The 17,982-nt window shown below is 49.6% G+C and overlaps 1 protein-coding gene across 4 annotated transcripts; it reads right to left on the reverse strand.

The window, feature by feature from the left end:
- Positions 1–1,047: 1,047 nt before the first annotated feature.
- PAFAH2 (platelet activating factor acetylhydrolase 2) lies at positions 1,048–17,531 on the reverse strand. 4 transcript variants are annotated; one of them, XM_073317591.1, is made up of 11 exons: positions 17,462–17,531; positions 15,528–15,641; positions 13,274–13,424; positions 12,350–12,446; positions 10,622–10,690; positions 9,204–9,345; positions 6,363–6,476; positions 4,429–4,520; positions 4,096–4,266; positions 2,839–2,987; positions 1,048–1,883 (listed from the first exon to the last, which is right to left on the reverse strand). In XM_073317591.1, the coding sequence occupies exons 1-11, from the start codon at positions 17,522–17,524 to the stop codon at positions 1,789–1,791; spliced, it is 1,257 nt and encodes a 418-aa protein (XP_073173692.1). In that variant the 5' UTR covers positions 17,525–17,531; the 3' UTR covers positions 1,048–1,788. The 4 variants fall into 4 exon arrangements, with proteins under 4 accessions (XP_073173692.1, XP_073173693.1, XP_073173694.1 ...); XM_073317592.1 differs by lacking the exon at positions 17,462–17,531 and adding an exon at positions 17,290–17,443 and having other exon boundaries at positions 15,528–16,968; XM_073317593.1 differs by lacking the exon at positions 17,462–17,531 and adding an exon at positions 16,901–17,089.
- Positions 17,532–17,982: the final 451 nt, after the last annotated feature.

The following is a 17,982-nucleotide window of genomic DNA, read 5'->3' on the forward strand; positions in this document are numbered from 1 at the left end:
CTGTACTCCAGCTAAAGAACTCTTCATCCCCACTCAAGAATCTCTAGGATGCCAAGATGGCTACCGGGCCGCCGCCTGCTCTTGCCTCCGACAAATCAGGGTTGTTACTATTTGCACTGTGACAGCATCTACAGGCCCAAATCGGAGAGCAGGGCCCCATTACAGTAGGCTTTGTACTTGCAGGTAAGATGTGGGTTCCATCATCAAATACAGAACAATAGGTATCCATCCTTATCCCTTGTGAATTTTCCCCTAGAGATTCCCAACCCCTGCTGTGTGGCGCACTACCGGCACACCAGACTTTGGCTGACTGATGAGCCCCTTCCCTTGCCACTGTGAAGAGCTTCTCTGTCGGGCCTGAAAGCAACGTCACTCCCTGCTTTCTATTTGTCGACATGCTCTCCCTCCCCTTGGAGTTTTGGCTCATACCATCAAAAAACTAGATTTTGGCAACAGTAGCCTACACTCCAGGGCAGCTTAGAAACCACTCCTGAATCAGAGAAAGGGACCTTGGCTGATAGAACTGGAGAATGGTCTATTGATGGGGTACAACTGAGCTAAAAGACTGGGAACCTCACTAATGACAAGGCCACTCTCTGGGCTCTATGACCAATTCTCTTTGCATGGAAGGTTGTTGGAACCTTGCTCTTCTAAGGCATGTTTCATCCACAGATCGCAAAGCATTTTACAATCAATTAATATTATTCCCATTTTATAGAAGGGGAAATTGAGGCACAGAAAAGTGAAGTGACTTATCATAGATATCATAGAATATCAGGGTTGGAAGGGACCTCAGGAGGTCATCTAGTCCAACCCCCTGCTCAAAGCAGGACCAATCCCCAATTTTTGCCCCAGTTCCCTAAATGGCCCCCTCAAGGATTGAACTCACAACCCTGGGTGTAGTAGGCCAATGCTCAAACCACTGAGCTATCCCTCCCCCAAACCAGTAGCCATGCCAGGAACAGAACCCAGGTCTCAGTACCAATCTAGTGCCCTATCCACTGGACAGTACCGCCTCTCCTATGATAAAAACAAAACAAAAAAGAGAAAGCTTAGATATGCGTTAGGAACAATATTCTCCATCTTCATTTAATGCACATTTAAGAGAGAAGAAAATACAGTTTCCAATATATGCACCATTTTACAGACAATACCATTTTGACTGACATAATTACTACAGCAGCATAAGTACCTCAGGTAATTCATAGGAGGGGCTTCTGAGAGTTTAACACAAGGGGAGAGATTTTCCCTCCATTGTCTGAAACTAGGGCAATGTAGTTCAGGTGTAGACAACAAAGTGCATGGGGTGCTGGCAGGAGTCAGAGGGGACCAAGGCAGGTCTCATGTGTGAAGGACTTCTGGGAAAAAATGTATTTAGAGGAGGGATTTGAAGGGGCAGAGAGAAAGGTTTGGGACCTGTTAAAATGGGGCCACTAAGCCACACCCCACATCTGCTTCTGTCCAATAAGGCATCAGTTTTCTGGTTCCAAAATCAGTTCTAGAGCAGCCAGGCGCCCCAGTCTGTTCTCCGTGGTGAGTTCTAGACCAGAGGAGGGCCCACTCTCTGGGTTCCATGGTCAACCCTTGACCAGTCAGGGCCTCTAGTCTTCCAGTTCCAGCATGAATTCTGGACTAGTGAGGGCTCCATGTCTCTGGATTCCATCAGCAGCTGTATGATTTACATGTGTCTTTTGCAGTTATTGGAGTTGCTCATTTAAGGGGAAACTACTATCTTCCTGGTATGTAGGATGCCTAACATCCATGCGGACGGACCAGCAGACAGTGTCTCTAAAGGCTGGAGATGCAGAGAGGCGCCTCTGGAATCACTGAGTCACCAATGCCTTCCAGGAGATTATTCCACTGATCAAAATCTTCCTCCAGCTCTAATTGGGGAAGAGAGATGACGAGAGGATTACTCCATGATTACTACACTGCTGGCAAGGCTCAGCAACATGCATTACAAGAGAGAGGCCCCTGGCCCCATTAGCTGTGCTAGACAATGGCAGGAGTTGATGAGCATTAGTATATGTGTGTAGCTCTTCCCATAGATCACGAGGCTAACCTAGCCAAATGCACTTGGCTTTGCTTTGTCAGAGAAAGCTGAGGGACCTGTGCTAAGCCCATTTTACAGGGCATTGTCATAACACAGCAAACAGACTCTGCAGATGTGGGGGTGGTGTTTGATTTTTAATGAACCCCCACCCACTTCCCCACATCCGTCATCTGGCATTCTTGTGGCTTGCCCACACAGCAGGATTCTTCCAGAGGGGAGTCCCTCAGTTGGCTAAGTGTTTGGTGTGGCCTAGGCCGTGGGCTTTGCAGACACCCCTGTGAAGTAAGGCAGTATCATTATTGCCATCTGTACATGGGGAAACTGAGGCACGAATGGAGGGGAATTGATTTTCCCCCATTCACAAAGTGAGCAGCTGCGAGCCAGCAGTGCTTTGCTTCCAGCCCCATACCAAGGCCACTAGACCAGGTGGCGTTGCTAAGGCAAAGCTCATGGTTTTGCCTTTAAATCTGGCACTAACCATAGAAGAAGGTCCCTGCCTAACACAGCACAAGACAGGTCACTACACCCCCACTACGCTCTTCAGAATCTTGGCCAGCTCTGTGTATAGGGCAGGAATGAAGCTCTCCACAGAACACCAAGCCCACACATTGGCTAGCATGGTCATCACCCAAGCCGGACAGAAATCCTTCTGCAAGCATCGCCTCCTCCAAACTATCAGCCCCTCCTGGCCAAGGAGGCGAGAGCCTCAGCTCAGATGTCTGGGCAGACAGACGGACCCATTGCACCATCCCAACGAAAAAGATTTTTTCTGCCTAGCGTCGTACCAAGATGTTTCTGCAGGAAAGCAAGCGCCGCCCTGTTGGTGATGTCCAAGCCTGTGTATGGGTCCAGGGTTCCTCTGGTCTGGAACACTCTGTTCAGGAGATTCCCAGCCAGAAAAGTGAAGTCAGTTTGACTCTGATGCACAGATCCCCTGGAGAAGGGAGAAGGAAACGAGTCCTTTGGAGACAGGGATGAAAAGCTCTCATCGACGACTTGCTCTTGCTAGCTTTACAGCCCTGGGTTGGGTCTACATTGGGTTTGGGAATCTCCCACTGTAGACACAGATGGTGCATCAGGAATCATCTGACCCTGCTCACGATACAGCTAGACAGCATGGTGGTAAAAATGCCAGTGGCCATGTGAGCTCTGTCTTCACTATGGTCACTAATCACCAGTGCAGTCACTGCTGGGAGATCTCTCAAAACCACCTAGGGTGAAATCTGGGTCCCATGGGTGCTTTGCCATTGACTTGAATGGGAACAGGATTTCAGCCCCAGCGTAGACAAGGCCTAAGTAACACTATCCACTGCCCACCCTGACTCATGCATCACTCAGTGGTATTTTCCACAGGCCATATAAATGCACACAGCTCTCTGTAAGCACATAAGACAAGATCCAAGCCTGAACAGCCGCCCATCTAACTGAGACAAACAGCCTGCAAATTAAAGGAAAGCCAAAGGAGGAAGAGGTCCTGTCGGAGGGCAGATCAGTGTGGGGAAGGTGCTGGTGTTGGAGGTTGAGGAATCTGTAGGAAGGTTTCTTGGTGAAAGAGAAAAGGGAGGCAAAGGGGGTAGCAAAAGACAGAGAGCTGAACATGGGAGAAAGGGGAGTCAGAGTGAGGACTGGGCATGGGGGACAGGGGCGAAGGAAACACGAGCTGAGCTGTCAGCAGGAGCATGGCTCTGAAGGTGAGGACAAGAAGTCCAAAGCAGATGCAGACAAAGGTTGCTGCACATGAGTGGGACAGTAAAACTTGGCACAGAGTGAGCAGTGTTCTGGGATTGTTCACGCAGCGGTATAATAGTAACCGTTGGCTCGTATACAGCACTTTTCATCTGGAAATGTCAAATCACTTTACAAGGGATCATAAATAGCACTACCCCCATTTTAAAGATGGGGAAACTGAGACACAGAGCAGGGACGTGACCTGCCCAAGGTCACCCAGGAGGTCAATAGCAGAGCCAGGATGAGCACTCCTGGCTCCCAGGCCATTGCTCTGCCGCTGCCCCACACTGCCCAGACACAGAGTGCGGACTTACAGGATGGTTATGATCTTGGTCTGCCTGTTTCTGGAGCGGAGTCTCTTCATTTTGGCGACACTTTCTGGAGTCTGGAATTTCTCTGTGTTGATAAAAAGCACCGGCTTGGTCACCTTGGGGTAGAGATCATTTTTCAAAGGGAACATCCAGGCATCAAGAGCAACGGCGCATCTGCAGCAGGATGGAAGACAACAGGGAATTCTTCTGGTATCTAAAGTCTTCTATTCACATCTGGCCCGTTTCTATAAATGCATCCCCCACTCCCAAGCTGGTGGAGAGTTCTTGCTTCAAGTTTTACTATTAGTTTAAAAGCAGCATCTGTCCGATACTCACTTAAAATGGGCTTCTTTAGCAAGGGCTAGAATTGCTGTCGCTCCTCCGAAAGAGTGGCCCATTACAGCGACTTTAGTCAAATCCACACTCTCCTGCAAAAAGGAGAAAAACTGTAAAGAGGCGAGTCCCCAAACCGCACTGCACAAAGCTCCTGCTGGGGAAGTAGTGACCTCAGGAAAAGCCAGCTTGCTACAGAGACTCTAAGCTGCATTTGCCAGGGGAGTAGATGTTGGAGGGAGTAAGGTCATCTTAGGGGTGACTCATGAAGTTCCACATCTCTCTGAGGCAGGGATGTATTATCCCCATTTTACAGATGAGGAAACCGAGGCACGGAGCAGGTAAGTGATTTCCCTAAGGTTACACAGTAAGTCTATGGCACTGCTAGAAACAGAACACAGGAGTTCTCAGCTCCCAGACCACGGTGCGTCTCGGATTTGGAACCCTCATTTACCAGCGAGTTCCTATTACATTCTGAACCAACACCTTCCCTATTTGAGCTACAGGCTGATAAGCTCAGCCATCCTTGCTACAAGCCACTGATCTTAGCCACATTCTTTGTCCTAAGGAGCCTGGGGACACAGCATTACTAGCTCCACTGTGTTCTGAAAACACATGGGGATCTCCTGCAGCGTTTGGTGACACTTGAGTCGCTTGTCATGCATGGCCCTGAGGATCAGTGCAGTGGCCATATTCAGACAGCACAACAGAGACGATGGGTGGAAAATAAAAACATGAAGGGCTCGTCTACGCTTGAAATGCTGCATTTGCAGTTGTAGATAATACCTATGCTGACAGGAGGGGTTCTCCCATCAGCGTAGGTAAGCCACTTCCCCAGGGGGCAGTAGCTAGGCTGGTGGGAGGGAGAATTTGTCTATTGACCTAGCAGGTTCAATATGTTGCTCAGGGGTGTGGATTTTTCCCCTGTGTTGACCTAACCTTTTCATGTAGACCAGGCCTTAGGGTATGTCTACTCTTAAAATGCCATAGCAGCATCGCTGTAGACACTCTACCTCCCCGAGAGAAGGTAGCTAGGTTGATGGAAGAACTCCTCTCTCAACCTAGCACTGTCTACACCGGGGGTTAGGGTGGCATAGCTACGTCTCTCCGGGGTGTGGATTTTTCACACCCCGGAGAGACGTAGCTACGCCGATGTACATTTTCAGCGTCGACCAGCCCATAGAATGAATGTGCTGGTACACAATTCTGCAACAAGGGGCACCACAGCACAAGTCCCCAAGCAGCAGATGCAGTTAGTATTTATAAGAGGCTCAGTGCTAAGCCCTGGAATGGGAGGCTGAAGGGAAGAGCAGTACTTAGTCACTAAAGAACACCTTCTCTTGCCAGTCCAGGAGCAGCACTGTTGGGCCCTGGAGGGATCTGAGTCTCCTAAAATATATATAGCCGGCTCCCCTAAAATATACATAAACAAAATAATAAAGAGGGGGGAAAGAAAGAAGAGGATAGTGAGAAGAAAGGAAGGAGAAAAAATGGGGAGAATATGGAAGGGGTGCAGTTAAAGGGGACAAAAAGAGAAAAGGGAAGGAGGAGGAGAAAAATAAGACAGCGGAGAAGGTGACAGAGGAGATAAAAAGGAAACGAGGGGGTGCAGTGGTGGGACAGGACAAAAGGGAAAATGAATCAGGGGCTTAAAGGATTCTGGTTCTGCATTTTCGGCCCCCACGCCTCCAATTCCAGGAGGGCAATCTGCAAATTTCACAGAACCAGGCCCGTTCCTGCCAGTAACACCACCTGCAGGGGCAACGAAAGGAAGGTGTTGGGTGGAGGAGAGGCTGCTGCTATTGCTGGTAGGAAATCAGATTAAAACAACTGGCCAGCTTGGAAGGCAACCCTGCACGGGTTCCAGTGAATCCCTTCACAAACTGCCCTGCATCAAAAAGTCTCTCGGCTGCAACTGAAGAGTTGGCTGGAAATACCTTCAGTGCAGACAGATCAAACCCTTTGTGCAAGACATTGGTGACAGCTTTGCCGCTGTTGATGTCCTTCACCAGCCTGAGCCCTCGCACACACTCGTTTGCTCTTTGATGAACCTGTAACGAAAGCGTCCCTGGTTAATTCAACCTCTTCTTTCCTCCACACTGATCAAGCATCAACACAGGGATGATGATAATATAGAATAATAATGTGCTCTGCCAAGACGCCCTTTGTCTAAGCGCATCACAGTGACTTGCAAAGATTAGTAAGTCTCATTACACCAGGTGAGGTCAGTACGTGTCATACCCCTTGCATGCACACATGGAAAGATTAAAGGGAAGGATTCTCCTCTGATTTATACCACTTTTATCTCTGTGTAACTCCACTGAGCTCAATAGGGTTACTCCTAATTTGTAGTGCTTTAACAGAGCATAAAATCAGGCCCTCAGAGACTTGCCCAAGGCCATTGGGTGAGTTAGCAGCAGGAATAGAATTCAGGAGTCCCAACTCCGGTCTCAGGCTTTAAACCACACTGCCTTTCTTGGATCACCGCGAATGTGGAGACAAATGTGGAGGAAAATATAGACACCGCAAGAGGTTCCCAAGGGAAATCACTATAAATGTATTGGAAAAGCTTCTTAAAATCCAGTTAATTTAATACCACAAACTGCTGAAGATAAGCAAAACATTTCCACTATACCAATAAGTAAGGAGGGTACTCAGAGGACAGAATGTGTTTTGCTCACTGGATCCACCATGGCCGAACCTACCAGCCAGAGGCCAATATGAAAGAGAGAGAGAGACTTTCCCCAAACAGGTCCAAACGCCTAATGAGAAACCCCGCTCCCCCCCCCCGCCCCCCCCCCCCAGCTGCTGGGAAGAAGATGATCGCTGGGATTCCTACTGAGGTGCTGTCCCTGGACCCTGCTCAAGGACTCCATTTTTTGTAATAGTTGCAAAAGATATTCCTAAATAATCTGATGAGGTTTTAACACACTGGGTCACAGCGAGGATCTAACGGATCACATTGCCATAGATCCCACTGTGCCACCAAAAATACATGCACTCTGGAAAGTCTCTTCCCAATTGGCCGGTATTATATTAGCCTCTGTTAGTAGGTATTTTGAAGCTCTCTTGAGACCCAGCCTCCTTCAGGCTGTTGGAAGAGAGAAATAGGTTGGAGAAGCTGAATCTGCTCTTCCTTCCCTTCCTCAGCATCCTGGCTACCTCAAACAGTGTGAGTGGGCGTATCTCCATAACACTACACCACCCTCCATATCTGGGTCTTCCTCCATAATGAATAAATTCAGTGCCTGTCTCTCCCGCTGCAGCTGAGTAAAACTGACCTGTTTTTTGAGCATTTCAGGGCTGCCCAAAGGGTTGTAACAGCAACAAAACAGACCAGAGTCTTTGTCAATTTCACTCTGCCGCTGTTTGAGCTCCAGCAGCACAGGAGTGGTCTGTCTGCAGACTCAGGAAGAAAGTCCTGCATTGGGGGTCACATATGGAAGGTGTTCTCCACTTGCAGAAAGGCAAAGAATTTATTTAACGTGCATGTTTAAAGGGAGACCATCAACTTTAAAACAAAATAAAACAAAAATCTGTCTAAACTTAGTTTAAAAACTTGTTGTTACAAGTAAAACCAAAGATTTCTATAACTGAGATGGGGGGCGGGGGGGAAGAAGAGACCTACTGCAAGTTGCTTTTCCCCCAGTTTGCTTATTCTGGACATTGGACATCACAGTTCATATTTTCCTATGTATAGTCAGCCTTCTGCCCTTGTTTGTATGGATTTTTCTACAATGACAAAGGACAGAAAAATATGGTTTTAAAACCACAAACACTGGCAGGGGTCTCAGGGGCAGCACCAGAAACCACAGTTAATCCAGTTTTTTTAAAACAGGCTACATTTCAAGTTGCCATTGTCCTTTTAAACTCAGCAGAAATTGAGAGTTTAGTCCCCTCACTTACTAGGGGACTTTTCTACTTGGCTGGGGTGAGCAGGCAATTGGATTTTTTATGTCCTGTCCAAAACAGCAATGGGACGAACCTCATAAAAAGTTAGAAATCAGAGTGCTGATAAGCACCTGGATATTTGGAGACTCATCTGAAGCTTAGCTCAGCCTCTTTAGGCTGCAGAACTGAGCTGGTGCTCGAGAGTATTCAGGCAATTTTCTGTTTCCAGTGAGGCAGGAAATACAGCAAAACCAGGCGGGCTGCTTTCTGCCTTGCCCTGAACTCAGACACAAAGAGGCCTATAAAAGTGTGAAAGGCAAACTAGTTAACCAATGGTTCAGCATCTACAAAACAGGTTCAACTTTAGGTTCAGTTCCAGAAATGGAGACAGGTATGGGCAAAGCAAGAAGAGTAAAGTTATCCAAAACCCTGGGCAGACCCCCATACAGCCCTTGCCCCATACTGCCCTCTGCTGTGGCAGGCTCCTCCCACCCTGGAGCAACAGTGTGGTTTGCTCTAGTGGTGGGTAAAAGGCCAGACAACTTCCTCTCTGGTTCTCTTCCAAAGTGATGTGAAAACAGAAAATGTTCATAAAACACGTGCTCCTCCCTCAGCTGGAGACCGTCTGCAGACTTCACTACCTCCATTGCACTGACTTAGCATTTTCAAGCTTTTCTTTGCAACCATGATGGCATTTCTTTTTTTAAATGAAAAGAGAGATTCTGGGATCATCATGTGACACTGGCAACTGAGGCCCTAGGCACACGCCCATCGTGCGTACACCTTAGACTGGCCCGGAATTCAGGTGTGATGGATTTTGCCCCTCCCCAAATTGGTTCGGCCACCTCCATCCTAAAAACAGCCCTTCCCTGCCTTCCAGTCATTACCTGTGGGTTTCGAAAATGAAATTCCTTCTGCCCTTCTTGGATCCTTCGAAACGGGATCCATTCCTCCTGCAGCGCAGCCTCCAGGGAATCGGACCCCCCAGCCTCTGCCTTGCAAAAGTAAGTTGTACAGGCAGAATGGTCTCTGCGGGAATAACAGGATAGTGAAGTTAAATCACTGAGCAGCAGCCATGCATCGGAAACATGAGGCATGCAAGGGAAAGGGGAATATTTAGCATTCGATTCAGCTTCTGAATGCTCCCATTCAAAGAAGATCAGAGACTGCTCATGAGTCCTAGTGTTGGATCATATTAAAGAAGTTCCGTATTAAAATCACAAATGAGTTTGATTCCCCATAGTTTAAATTCCAGGGTATTACTAATTAAGAGGTCTCTTGGGTTTTGGTACTGTTTCTCTCCCTCTCTGTGTGAAACTTGCACCCTCTCTGTGTGAAACTTGCACCCTCTCTGTGTGAAACTTGCAAGCTAATTGTGTTAGTACATTCTAAGACAGAGTCTGTTCTCAAAGTAATTCTTTGTAACAACAACTACTCACACAGAGAGAAACTCAAAGCAATACTCTGTAACAACAGAAACAGCACCCAGAGACTCCCCGCCCTTTTGTTGTATTCATCTCGCTTTATTAACAATTGTGATTAAAATAGAGATAGAGGATGTATGTGGATGGATGCTTGGTGTGGATAATAACTGAATGATCAGGGAGGTGCCAGCCTAAGAATCCAGTGTCCATCAGCTGAAGAAGGCGTCAAGTGGAAAGAACCAGAGGACCCCCGGAGGGCAGACTGGAATCCACCCAACAGCCTCAAGGATGGGAGAACCAGAAAACAAGATAACATCTGGCAGCAAGGAGCTGTCAGGAATGTGCTATCTGCTGATTGATTCAGTAACAGCATGATGAAGAAATCCCCATAGACTGGCATAGGAAGAAATTCCTATAAAAATGGACTCTAGAAAGTGATAACTTTGGGGTCTGATTCTGCCAAGCATCAGATGAGCATCTGACAAGGCCCTGCTTCCTCCTCATGTCCAGGCCACCTGGCCAGTGGCTTGGCATGAGCAACTCTAAGGCTGGTAACTATAACAACCACCTTGCAGAATCTGTGTATGTGTGTGTATGAATGAATGTGTGAATAAATATGAAATTGAATGGAATGTTATAGCTATAACTAACTGCTTACTATGATTCTTTCTGTATTCACAATAAATGTGGCATTTTGCCTTTTCCCCTTTAATAAGATCCTGCTGGTTTTTATTTTATTGGTATAACACTAGGAGGAGAATTCATATCACAAGTCTGCTGAAATAATGATCAACCAGAAAACAAAATATACTAGGGGAGAGGGTGGGTGACCACCAGGAAACAGACGACATCATGCTGTTCCAAAGGGGGTTGCCACTCACCTGTGCTCCAGCACCATCACCAGAAAGCCACGGGAGGCCATTTCTGCACAGACAGCCGAGTAAACGGTTCTGAAAACATGAGGATGCAAAGGGAAAGCAGAATGAGGGCTCGATCCTCTGGCTCTCAGAGATGCTGAGCACCCTCCACCCCCACTAGACTCAGCAGAAGTCCAAGGCACTCAGCACCTCCAGGACTTGCTCCGCTCCTACACAAGTTTTGCTGCAAGTCTCCCTGTTGAAGAGCGAGAGAGTCATAATCTGAGCCCAGCCACGGGAGTGAGGGACTCCTGGGTTCTAATCCCAGCTCTGACATTGACTTCATCTCTAGGATTTGGCAAAGCCACAATGGCCCGTTTTCAAAAGGTGCTGAGCACACACCGCTTCCATTGATCTCAGCAGGGGCTGCAGGTGCTCGGCACTTCTGATAATGGGGGCACAGAGAGGCTCGTGACTTGGTTTCCGCATCTGTAAAACGGGCAGAATACCACCCGTTTGTGAGGATGGGGTAACATTTGTAAAGTGCTCTGAAGATGAAAAATGCCAAGTGTTATTATTACTAATAAAGCCAGATACAGAACCACTGTTTGTGCAGTGGCTGAATGTACGGAAAAGCTGCCTAACCCAGAGATCTATTAGACTGTGAAATTGTCTCTTAAGGGAAGTGGTGGAAGCCCCATTGCTTGAATCATTTAAAACTAGACTGGACAAAGCACTAGGAAATACACAGTAGGGATCCAGTTTCCACTGCCCAGCAAGAGGTGTGAGATGATCTAATAGGATTTTGCTGTCCCTAGCATCCATGTTTATATATGCAGTAACTAGGGATGACTTTTTACGTCTAGCATAAGGTTCTAAGCTATTGGCACGGTATTAAACATAGATTTACAGCAGACGTCAGTGGCTCTGACAGCCGGGGATCACAGGGATTCATCCTACAAGAGCGGAGTTTTTGCTGACAATGCCATTGTATATCCTGGTCCTTGGCTTTTATAAGGGATTTGCTGTTGGGGAGGGAGGAGGGCTGTAATGGGACTGGGAGCCTTTCACCTCTAGGTCATCAATTTAAATCCAGAGAAATGGGCCAAAGGGGATTATCATCTGCTGGCTGTCTAGTGTGAAACAAACTGGTGTGGGCCTCCAGCCAGCTCCTTGTGGGAGGTGTGTCCACGCCGCAAAAGCCATCATCACAACTGACTCCCACTCTTGGCTGTCCCAGGACAGGTGCTGAAGATGGAATTGGCCATAAAAACTAAGCGCTGCTCTTTGCCCTAGAAATGGTCCCTCTAAAACAGAGGTAAGATACTTCGGGCCAGATTCTCCGTTGATGTAAACGGGCAGAACTCCACTGCAAATGCTGATTTACACCAGTGAAGGATCTGGCCCATTGGCCGAGCAACATGGAGGCAGCTTGCCCTGCCCCTGCTCTGTGCACAGAACTCCTGTCTCCAGAGCTGCAAGCCTGGCATCTTTCACCAGCATTCCAGTCACTTCCTAAAACAATGACAAGAGACTTGCTTGGTGGGGAATCTTGGGGAGCAGGAAACTTTTTAGCCAATCCCTTGGCAGAAATGACTGACAAGTCCTAACCTCAGCCTGTTGGCTGCGTGCATTTAAACCAGCCCCTTGCTGACAGTGCAGACCAGCTGAAAGTTCTGTTAGCGTTATAAGAGAGGCAGCCTCATAGACAGAATACGCCAGGGGTGTGGGAAGTGAGGCCGCGACTCTTACCGAAAGGCTCCCAGGCCATGGGAGAATATGATCAGCGGGTACCTGCTGCCACATGACTTAAAAGGCCCGTTCCAGCTCACTGGAACTCTGTAGGACCCTGAAGGAAGAAGTGACAGATGTGAGTGGAGTGAGCCAAGTTGTCAGAGGGTTACAGCTCTGACTCCTGCAGTTGCGGGGCATCCCCCACGCTCTCGTTTGTTCTTGGGTTCTTCAGAATCCTGACCCCCTTCCAGCCTCATGTAACCTTCTGTACCAAGGGAACAACAGGAAATTGAGTGGGAGAGGACTGAGCATCTTCCCAAGCCCTCGCAATTTTCTGTAGCCCAGAGAACATTTCTAAGGCACCCTCCATCCCAAAGCGCTTTGTCATCCTGCTGAAATGCAGCTACCTCTGAGGAACAGGACAGCAGCCAAGCAGTACATAGCCTGCAAATGGCGGGGGAGGGCAATTTTGGATGCCACAGCAAACGTCCACACTAATGGAAAGTGCCAGGGGCTCCACCGTCCCCATGGCTCTTGCCTTTGGACGTCTCGTTGGAAACTCCTGCATGTGCAGCAAGCTAAACAGTCTGCATTTTACCTGCTGCAGAGACCCCTGGTGGGATTTGATCCCGGGTGTTCCAGGGAGTCTAGTTAGTTCAAACCTGAGGCTGTGGTCTCTAAACCATCCACTATAGTGTTATATTATCCAGTCCTCTCCCTTTCTTGTGGCTAACCTGTAATCATGCTGCCTTATTAGCTTAGAACATAGACCAACCGCTTCCTCTGACTCTGGAGCTAAGGGGGCAGCATGGGGCCGTTTTCCTATGACCGCACTAACAGCATGCTGTTATAACTGCCTCCATGCATGCTCCCAGGAGGCAGAGAGAGTCTGGGGCAGCCCCCCAGGGGCTGAGATCTATCTGAAGCCATCAGTCCTCTCACCAAAAGTCACACTGAGCAGAGGGGTGCACCACTTCCTGTTCCAGTTGATGTAGTCGGCCAGCCCTTGGCAGTACTCACGGCGCGGGATCCAGAGAGGCTGCTCTGCCCCCTCCTGGGGAAGGCAGGGGTAAAACAACCGGAAGAAAAGCCCCTAAAGAAAAGAAGGGAGGATTGCGGCACAAATATCACACGTGTGAAACACCCCATCCCACCTAGATCTGAACAGAGAATGTCACAGATTATAAAACCAGAAGGGGCCCTTGTGATCATCTGTTCTGACCTCCCGCATCCATCCTTCACTCCCGCATGCAGCCCACACCCTCAATACAGACGTCAAACCAGGTGATCCTCATCTAGCATGTGCCTCTATCCCTGTTCTTTGGCTATGCTGTCAGTAAGTTAGGGGGGTTGATTCACACAGCTCCCAGAAGGCCGGATCCACTCCTCTCCTCACTCTGCTCACGCTACAGGCAGAGGGATAAGCTCCAATAGGGCTGGAGCTATTTGCACAGAGCCCCCACTGAGCAGAAGGCGCAGGGGAGAAGGAACAGACGGAATGGAAAGGGAACATACAGGAGGAGTGTGGACAGAAAATGGAGAGAGTGGATCGGAGTGGGTGGGTGGGAAGGAAGGAAAAGGAACAAATAATGGGAGGAGAAAATAGGTATTCTTCCTCTCAGGAGTTAGTGCCCCATCCCGCAGAACCGGGACCTAGAACACTAGGCTGCCCAATTGACCGTGCTGGTTCTAGAACCCAGACCAGCCAACCCACCACTTTCCGTGTGCCCTGATCATCTTCTGCCTACGTTACTGCAGCCGGCATTCACATCCTTCTCCGGGACTGCTTCCACGTTGCGCCTTATGCATGGAACAACCTCCTCTGTCAGGTCATCAGGGCACCCCACCATTCAAATCCATCCTATTCCATGTTGTTATAGTGAGGCAGTAGGACTACTATAGTCCAGGTTGAGAAGCTGACGGTAAGACAGCTGATTTCTCTCTGTGCTCACAAATCCACGTGTATTCAGCCGGGTTATATTGCCTGCCCTTCCTCAACTCCACTGGACTTGTATTATCAGCAAAGGCAGAGGAGTTTTGTTATATATAAAAAATCCCTAACGTTCAGCTGAATCGGACTCAAATTGTGCCCTCGCTGGACTGTGTCGCCAGGCAATCTTCTCGATATGACCTTTGTTCTTCCTCCCTCTGTTGGTTAAACTAACTTGCATATTTGATCTGAAAATTACACAGTAAGCTGTAGGGGAAGAGACTATGTTGTAATGTGGCTGTACAGCAATGAGCACATGGGGGCCCTGACCCTTCACTGGTGCCTATGGGTGCTACCGTAAAACAGATAAACTATAATTATTCACTTCTGTGATGCCAACAAGAAGTAAGTTCATTATGGCAATTTAAACACATCTCAAAGCAGCTCTGTCCCCAGGTTGCCCAGCATGTCCTGTTTACTCTGCATCTCAGGCCTTGTTACATTGGGAATGGGCCCTGATTCCAGCTGTGGTGCAAACCCCGAGAAGAGACTAGGAAAGCTCTGATTTGCAGCAGCTGAGCTCACCCTAAGCTTGCCCTCTGTTCAAGCTGGGCTTAGCTGGTGCAAATTCTGGCTTTCCTTCTCTGTGCTCAGATGCTACTACATCAATGGCTGGCCAGTGACTGCTCGAACAGGGGCAAATTCTCAATGCATACAAGAACTCAGACTGAGGCTGGGACACTCTTTACTTCCACATCTTGTACAGTACCAAGCACAGAGTCATGCTTAGTAAATAACAACTGGAGACATGTGCAATGTCAAAACTAACTAGTTTTAAGATGCAGCTTGGTCAGTTTACGAAGGGGATAACATGAAGGGATTGGCTTCTATAGCAGGAGATGAGACTCAGTGACCCAGGAGCTCCCTTCCAGTTTTATATTCCTTTGTTCAAGTGTCCAAACACAAAATTCAGTTTAAGGAGAGACCAAGAATCCAGTTGGGTCAGCAGGAAATCTGCAGCTGTAATCTCCTTGCTCACATGCCTCACCCCAGCCAGTCTTCAGAGTGACCCTGAGTCACACAGCAGGCAATCTCAAGTACCCCACAGGCTGCATTTACAGGGCTTGCTGCAAGATCAGTTCCAGCAAAACAAATAATCCAATAGCTGGAAACACCATTGCCTTCCTACCCGCTGATCCTCTGTTTCACGGTGGCACAACTAATGAGAAGCAAAACCCCGAGAGCTAGCAGCGCTCATGACCGTACCTTCCGGTTGCGGCCCACCATCACATCCGTGCAGCCCACTTGGTGAGGTCCTTTCCCTGGGGGCAGCCCGAGGGACTGCACTCCCCCCATGCCTTCCTGAGCGGGAGACAGTGCCTAGAAAGGGAGAGAGGAGGCTGCAGTGTTAGAACTGTTTCGCCCAATGGCTGGTGAAACAGAGCCAGTTCATCTCACTTCCTTCATCTGTTTCCTGTTGAGCAAAACCTCCAACCAAAGCCTAACCTACTTGACTTTGAGAGCTGCAGAACACTGGCTGGCGAGCTTAGCCATCAGGCAGAGAGAGCAGAAGAGTAAGCAAGATTTTATCAGAAGGCCTATGCCACAACCCAGTGGGACCAGGGCAGTGCAAGGAAGCTGCCTTTTGACTCCCAGAATGATTATGGGCTGCAGGGGCAAAATGAACGTATTGTTCCAGCAGGGCACTGGGAGACAGGACTCTGGGTTTCAGTCTCTGACTCACGGTGTGACGGCAGCTAAATCATTTTTCTCCATGATTCACCTCTGGAAAGTGCTTTGAGCTCCTCCAATGAAAGGAAATGCAAGTGCAAAGTACGTTATTATTTAATCCTACAGCTACAGAGATTAGAGATGGAAAAGACTCCTATCCATCACTGTAGTATCTAAAAGAGCCAGATTTTGAAAGGTTCCTAAAGATGTACATAGACACTAAGCAGGCTTCACAAAGATGACTAGTGCTCAAGTCCTCAAAAGTGTTTAGGAGCTTAACTCTTATTGATTTCCATGGGAGCTAGGCGCCTTTCAGGGCCTGGGCCATGGTGCCTAACTCCCACGGAGCGGTGCACAACTGTTCCCCATCGTGTATTTTCTAGCACTTTGTCCAGTCTCCAAGCAAAGGGGCGTTCACCACTTTCCTTAGGAGACCGCTGCACTGTCTTCAAGGCTGCTTGTAACAATGGCTAACATTACAGCAGGATTTGACCTGCAGCCAGGACCAGGCAAAGCCCCGCTCTGCGCTGATCCCTCTTCACTCAGCCAAGCACAGCTTGCGCATTCTGGTGGCTTGGCAGGGCAGCAGCTCTTGTGAAAGTGCTTTTTGTTGGAGTATTAGCTCAGGTGCTTCTTGAAACCGAACTTAGAGAACACTTTACACCAACCAATGTCCTGCCCTGGCTGCTGTTTATTGTGGCAGTCGCCTCTCGCATGCTTTTTAAGAGATTAACCTCACACCATCTGGACATCTGTAACATGCTAGGGTCGGGACAATGGGGTTCTGTGACTCAGACTGCGGGACTAGAACAGGAGGCAAAGGGTGACAACGCAGGCTTGCTTTTTTCTTTTAAATTGAGCGACATGAGTGAGATTTTCTGATTCTGGGAGCTTCACAAGAGCAATACCTGAGTGATAACACTTGGCTCTTTATATAAGACCTTCTAAGCCAGGCTCTTAGGGTGCTGATGCCAACCTACAAGGCAGGGAAATATTATCCCAATATGACAGGTGGGGAAACTGAGGCACCAAGCAGGACAGTGACTTGCCCAAGACCACCCAGACAGCTGGAATCGGAACTTCAGCACGGCCACAGGCAGCCCCCCACAGCCCCCGGCCCTGCTTCCTCCCTCCGTCCCACTCTCCCCCCAGTCCCGTGTGCCCCGCCCCACTGGCTCTTGCTGGCTGCCCCACACCTGCCCCCCTTCACGCCCCCCCACCTGTGTCACCCTCCAGCCAGACCTCTGACCCCAGCCCGGCTCCCTCTCTCCCCCCGACAGCGGCCCCCCCGGACAACCGGCCCCCACAGACGCGGGGGCGGGGAGCGGGAGCTGCCCCCCCGCTTGGTCCCTCCGCCGCCCCCGGGAGCTCAGCGGAAGCAGCAGGGGGCGCGCCCGGCCTGAGAGGGATGGTTCGGGGCGCGGGGCTACCAGGGCCACCCAGGCCGGAACTACAGCGCCAGCACCCACCTGGGCTCCCGCCGCCCCACGGAAAGACGCGGCCGCCCCCCGCCCCGATGCCTCCTGGGACATGTAGTGTCATTGCCACGCCCAGTGTGAAGGGTCCCGAAGCTCAGCACTACAACTCCCAGAGCTCCCCGCGGCCTGGACTGTCTCCCCCCCCAGCACTACAACTCCCAGAGCTCCCCGCGGCCTGGACTGCCCCCCCAGCACTACAACTCCCAGAGCTCCCCGCGGCCTGGACTGTCTCCCCCCCCCAGCACTACAACTCCCAGAGCTCCCCGCGGCCTGGACTGTCTCCCCCCCCAGCACTACAACTCCCAGAGCTCCCCGCGGCCTGGACTGTCCCGCCCCCCCAGCACTACAACTCCCAGAGCTCCCCGCGGCCTGGACTGTCTCCCCCCCCCAGCACTACAACTCCCAGAGCTCCCCGCGGCCTGGACTGCCCCCCCAGCACTACAACTCCCAGAGCTCCCCGCGGCCTGGACTGTCTCCCCCCCCCCAGCACTACAACTCCCAGAGCTCCCCGC

This window comes from Lepidochelys kempii, chromosome 19 (genome assembly GCF_965140265.1).
Source record: "Lepidochelys kempii isolate rLepKem1 chromosome 19, rLepKem1.hap2, whole genome shotgun sequence".
Lineage (NCBI taxonomy): Eukaryota > Metazoa > Chordata > Testudines > Cheloniidae > Lepidochelys > Lepidochelys kempii.

Bases quoted from the DNA above. Each gene is read 5' to 3' on its own strand.
- PAFAH2 (XM_073317591.1), bottom strand. From the start codon at position 17,524: ATGTCCCAGGAGGCATCGGGGCGGGGGGCGGCCGCGTCTTTCCGTGGG. The intron at 6,477-9,203 runs GTAATGACTGGA...CTTTCGTTACAG, and splicing joins TTCATTTTCGAAACCCACAG to GTTCATCAAAGAGCAAACGA. The intron at 4,521-6,362 runs GTATTTCCAGCC...TCCTTTTTGCAG, and splicing joins TTGATCTGTCTGCACTGAAG to GAGAGTGTGGATTTGACTAA.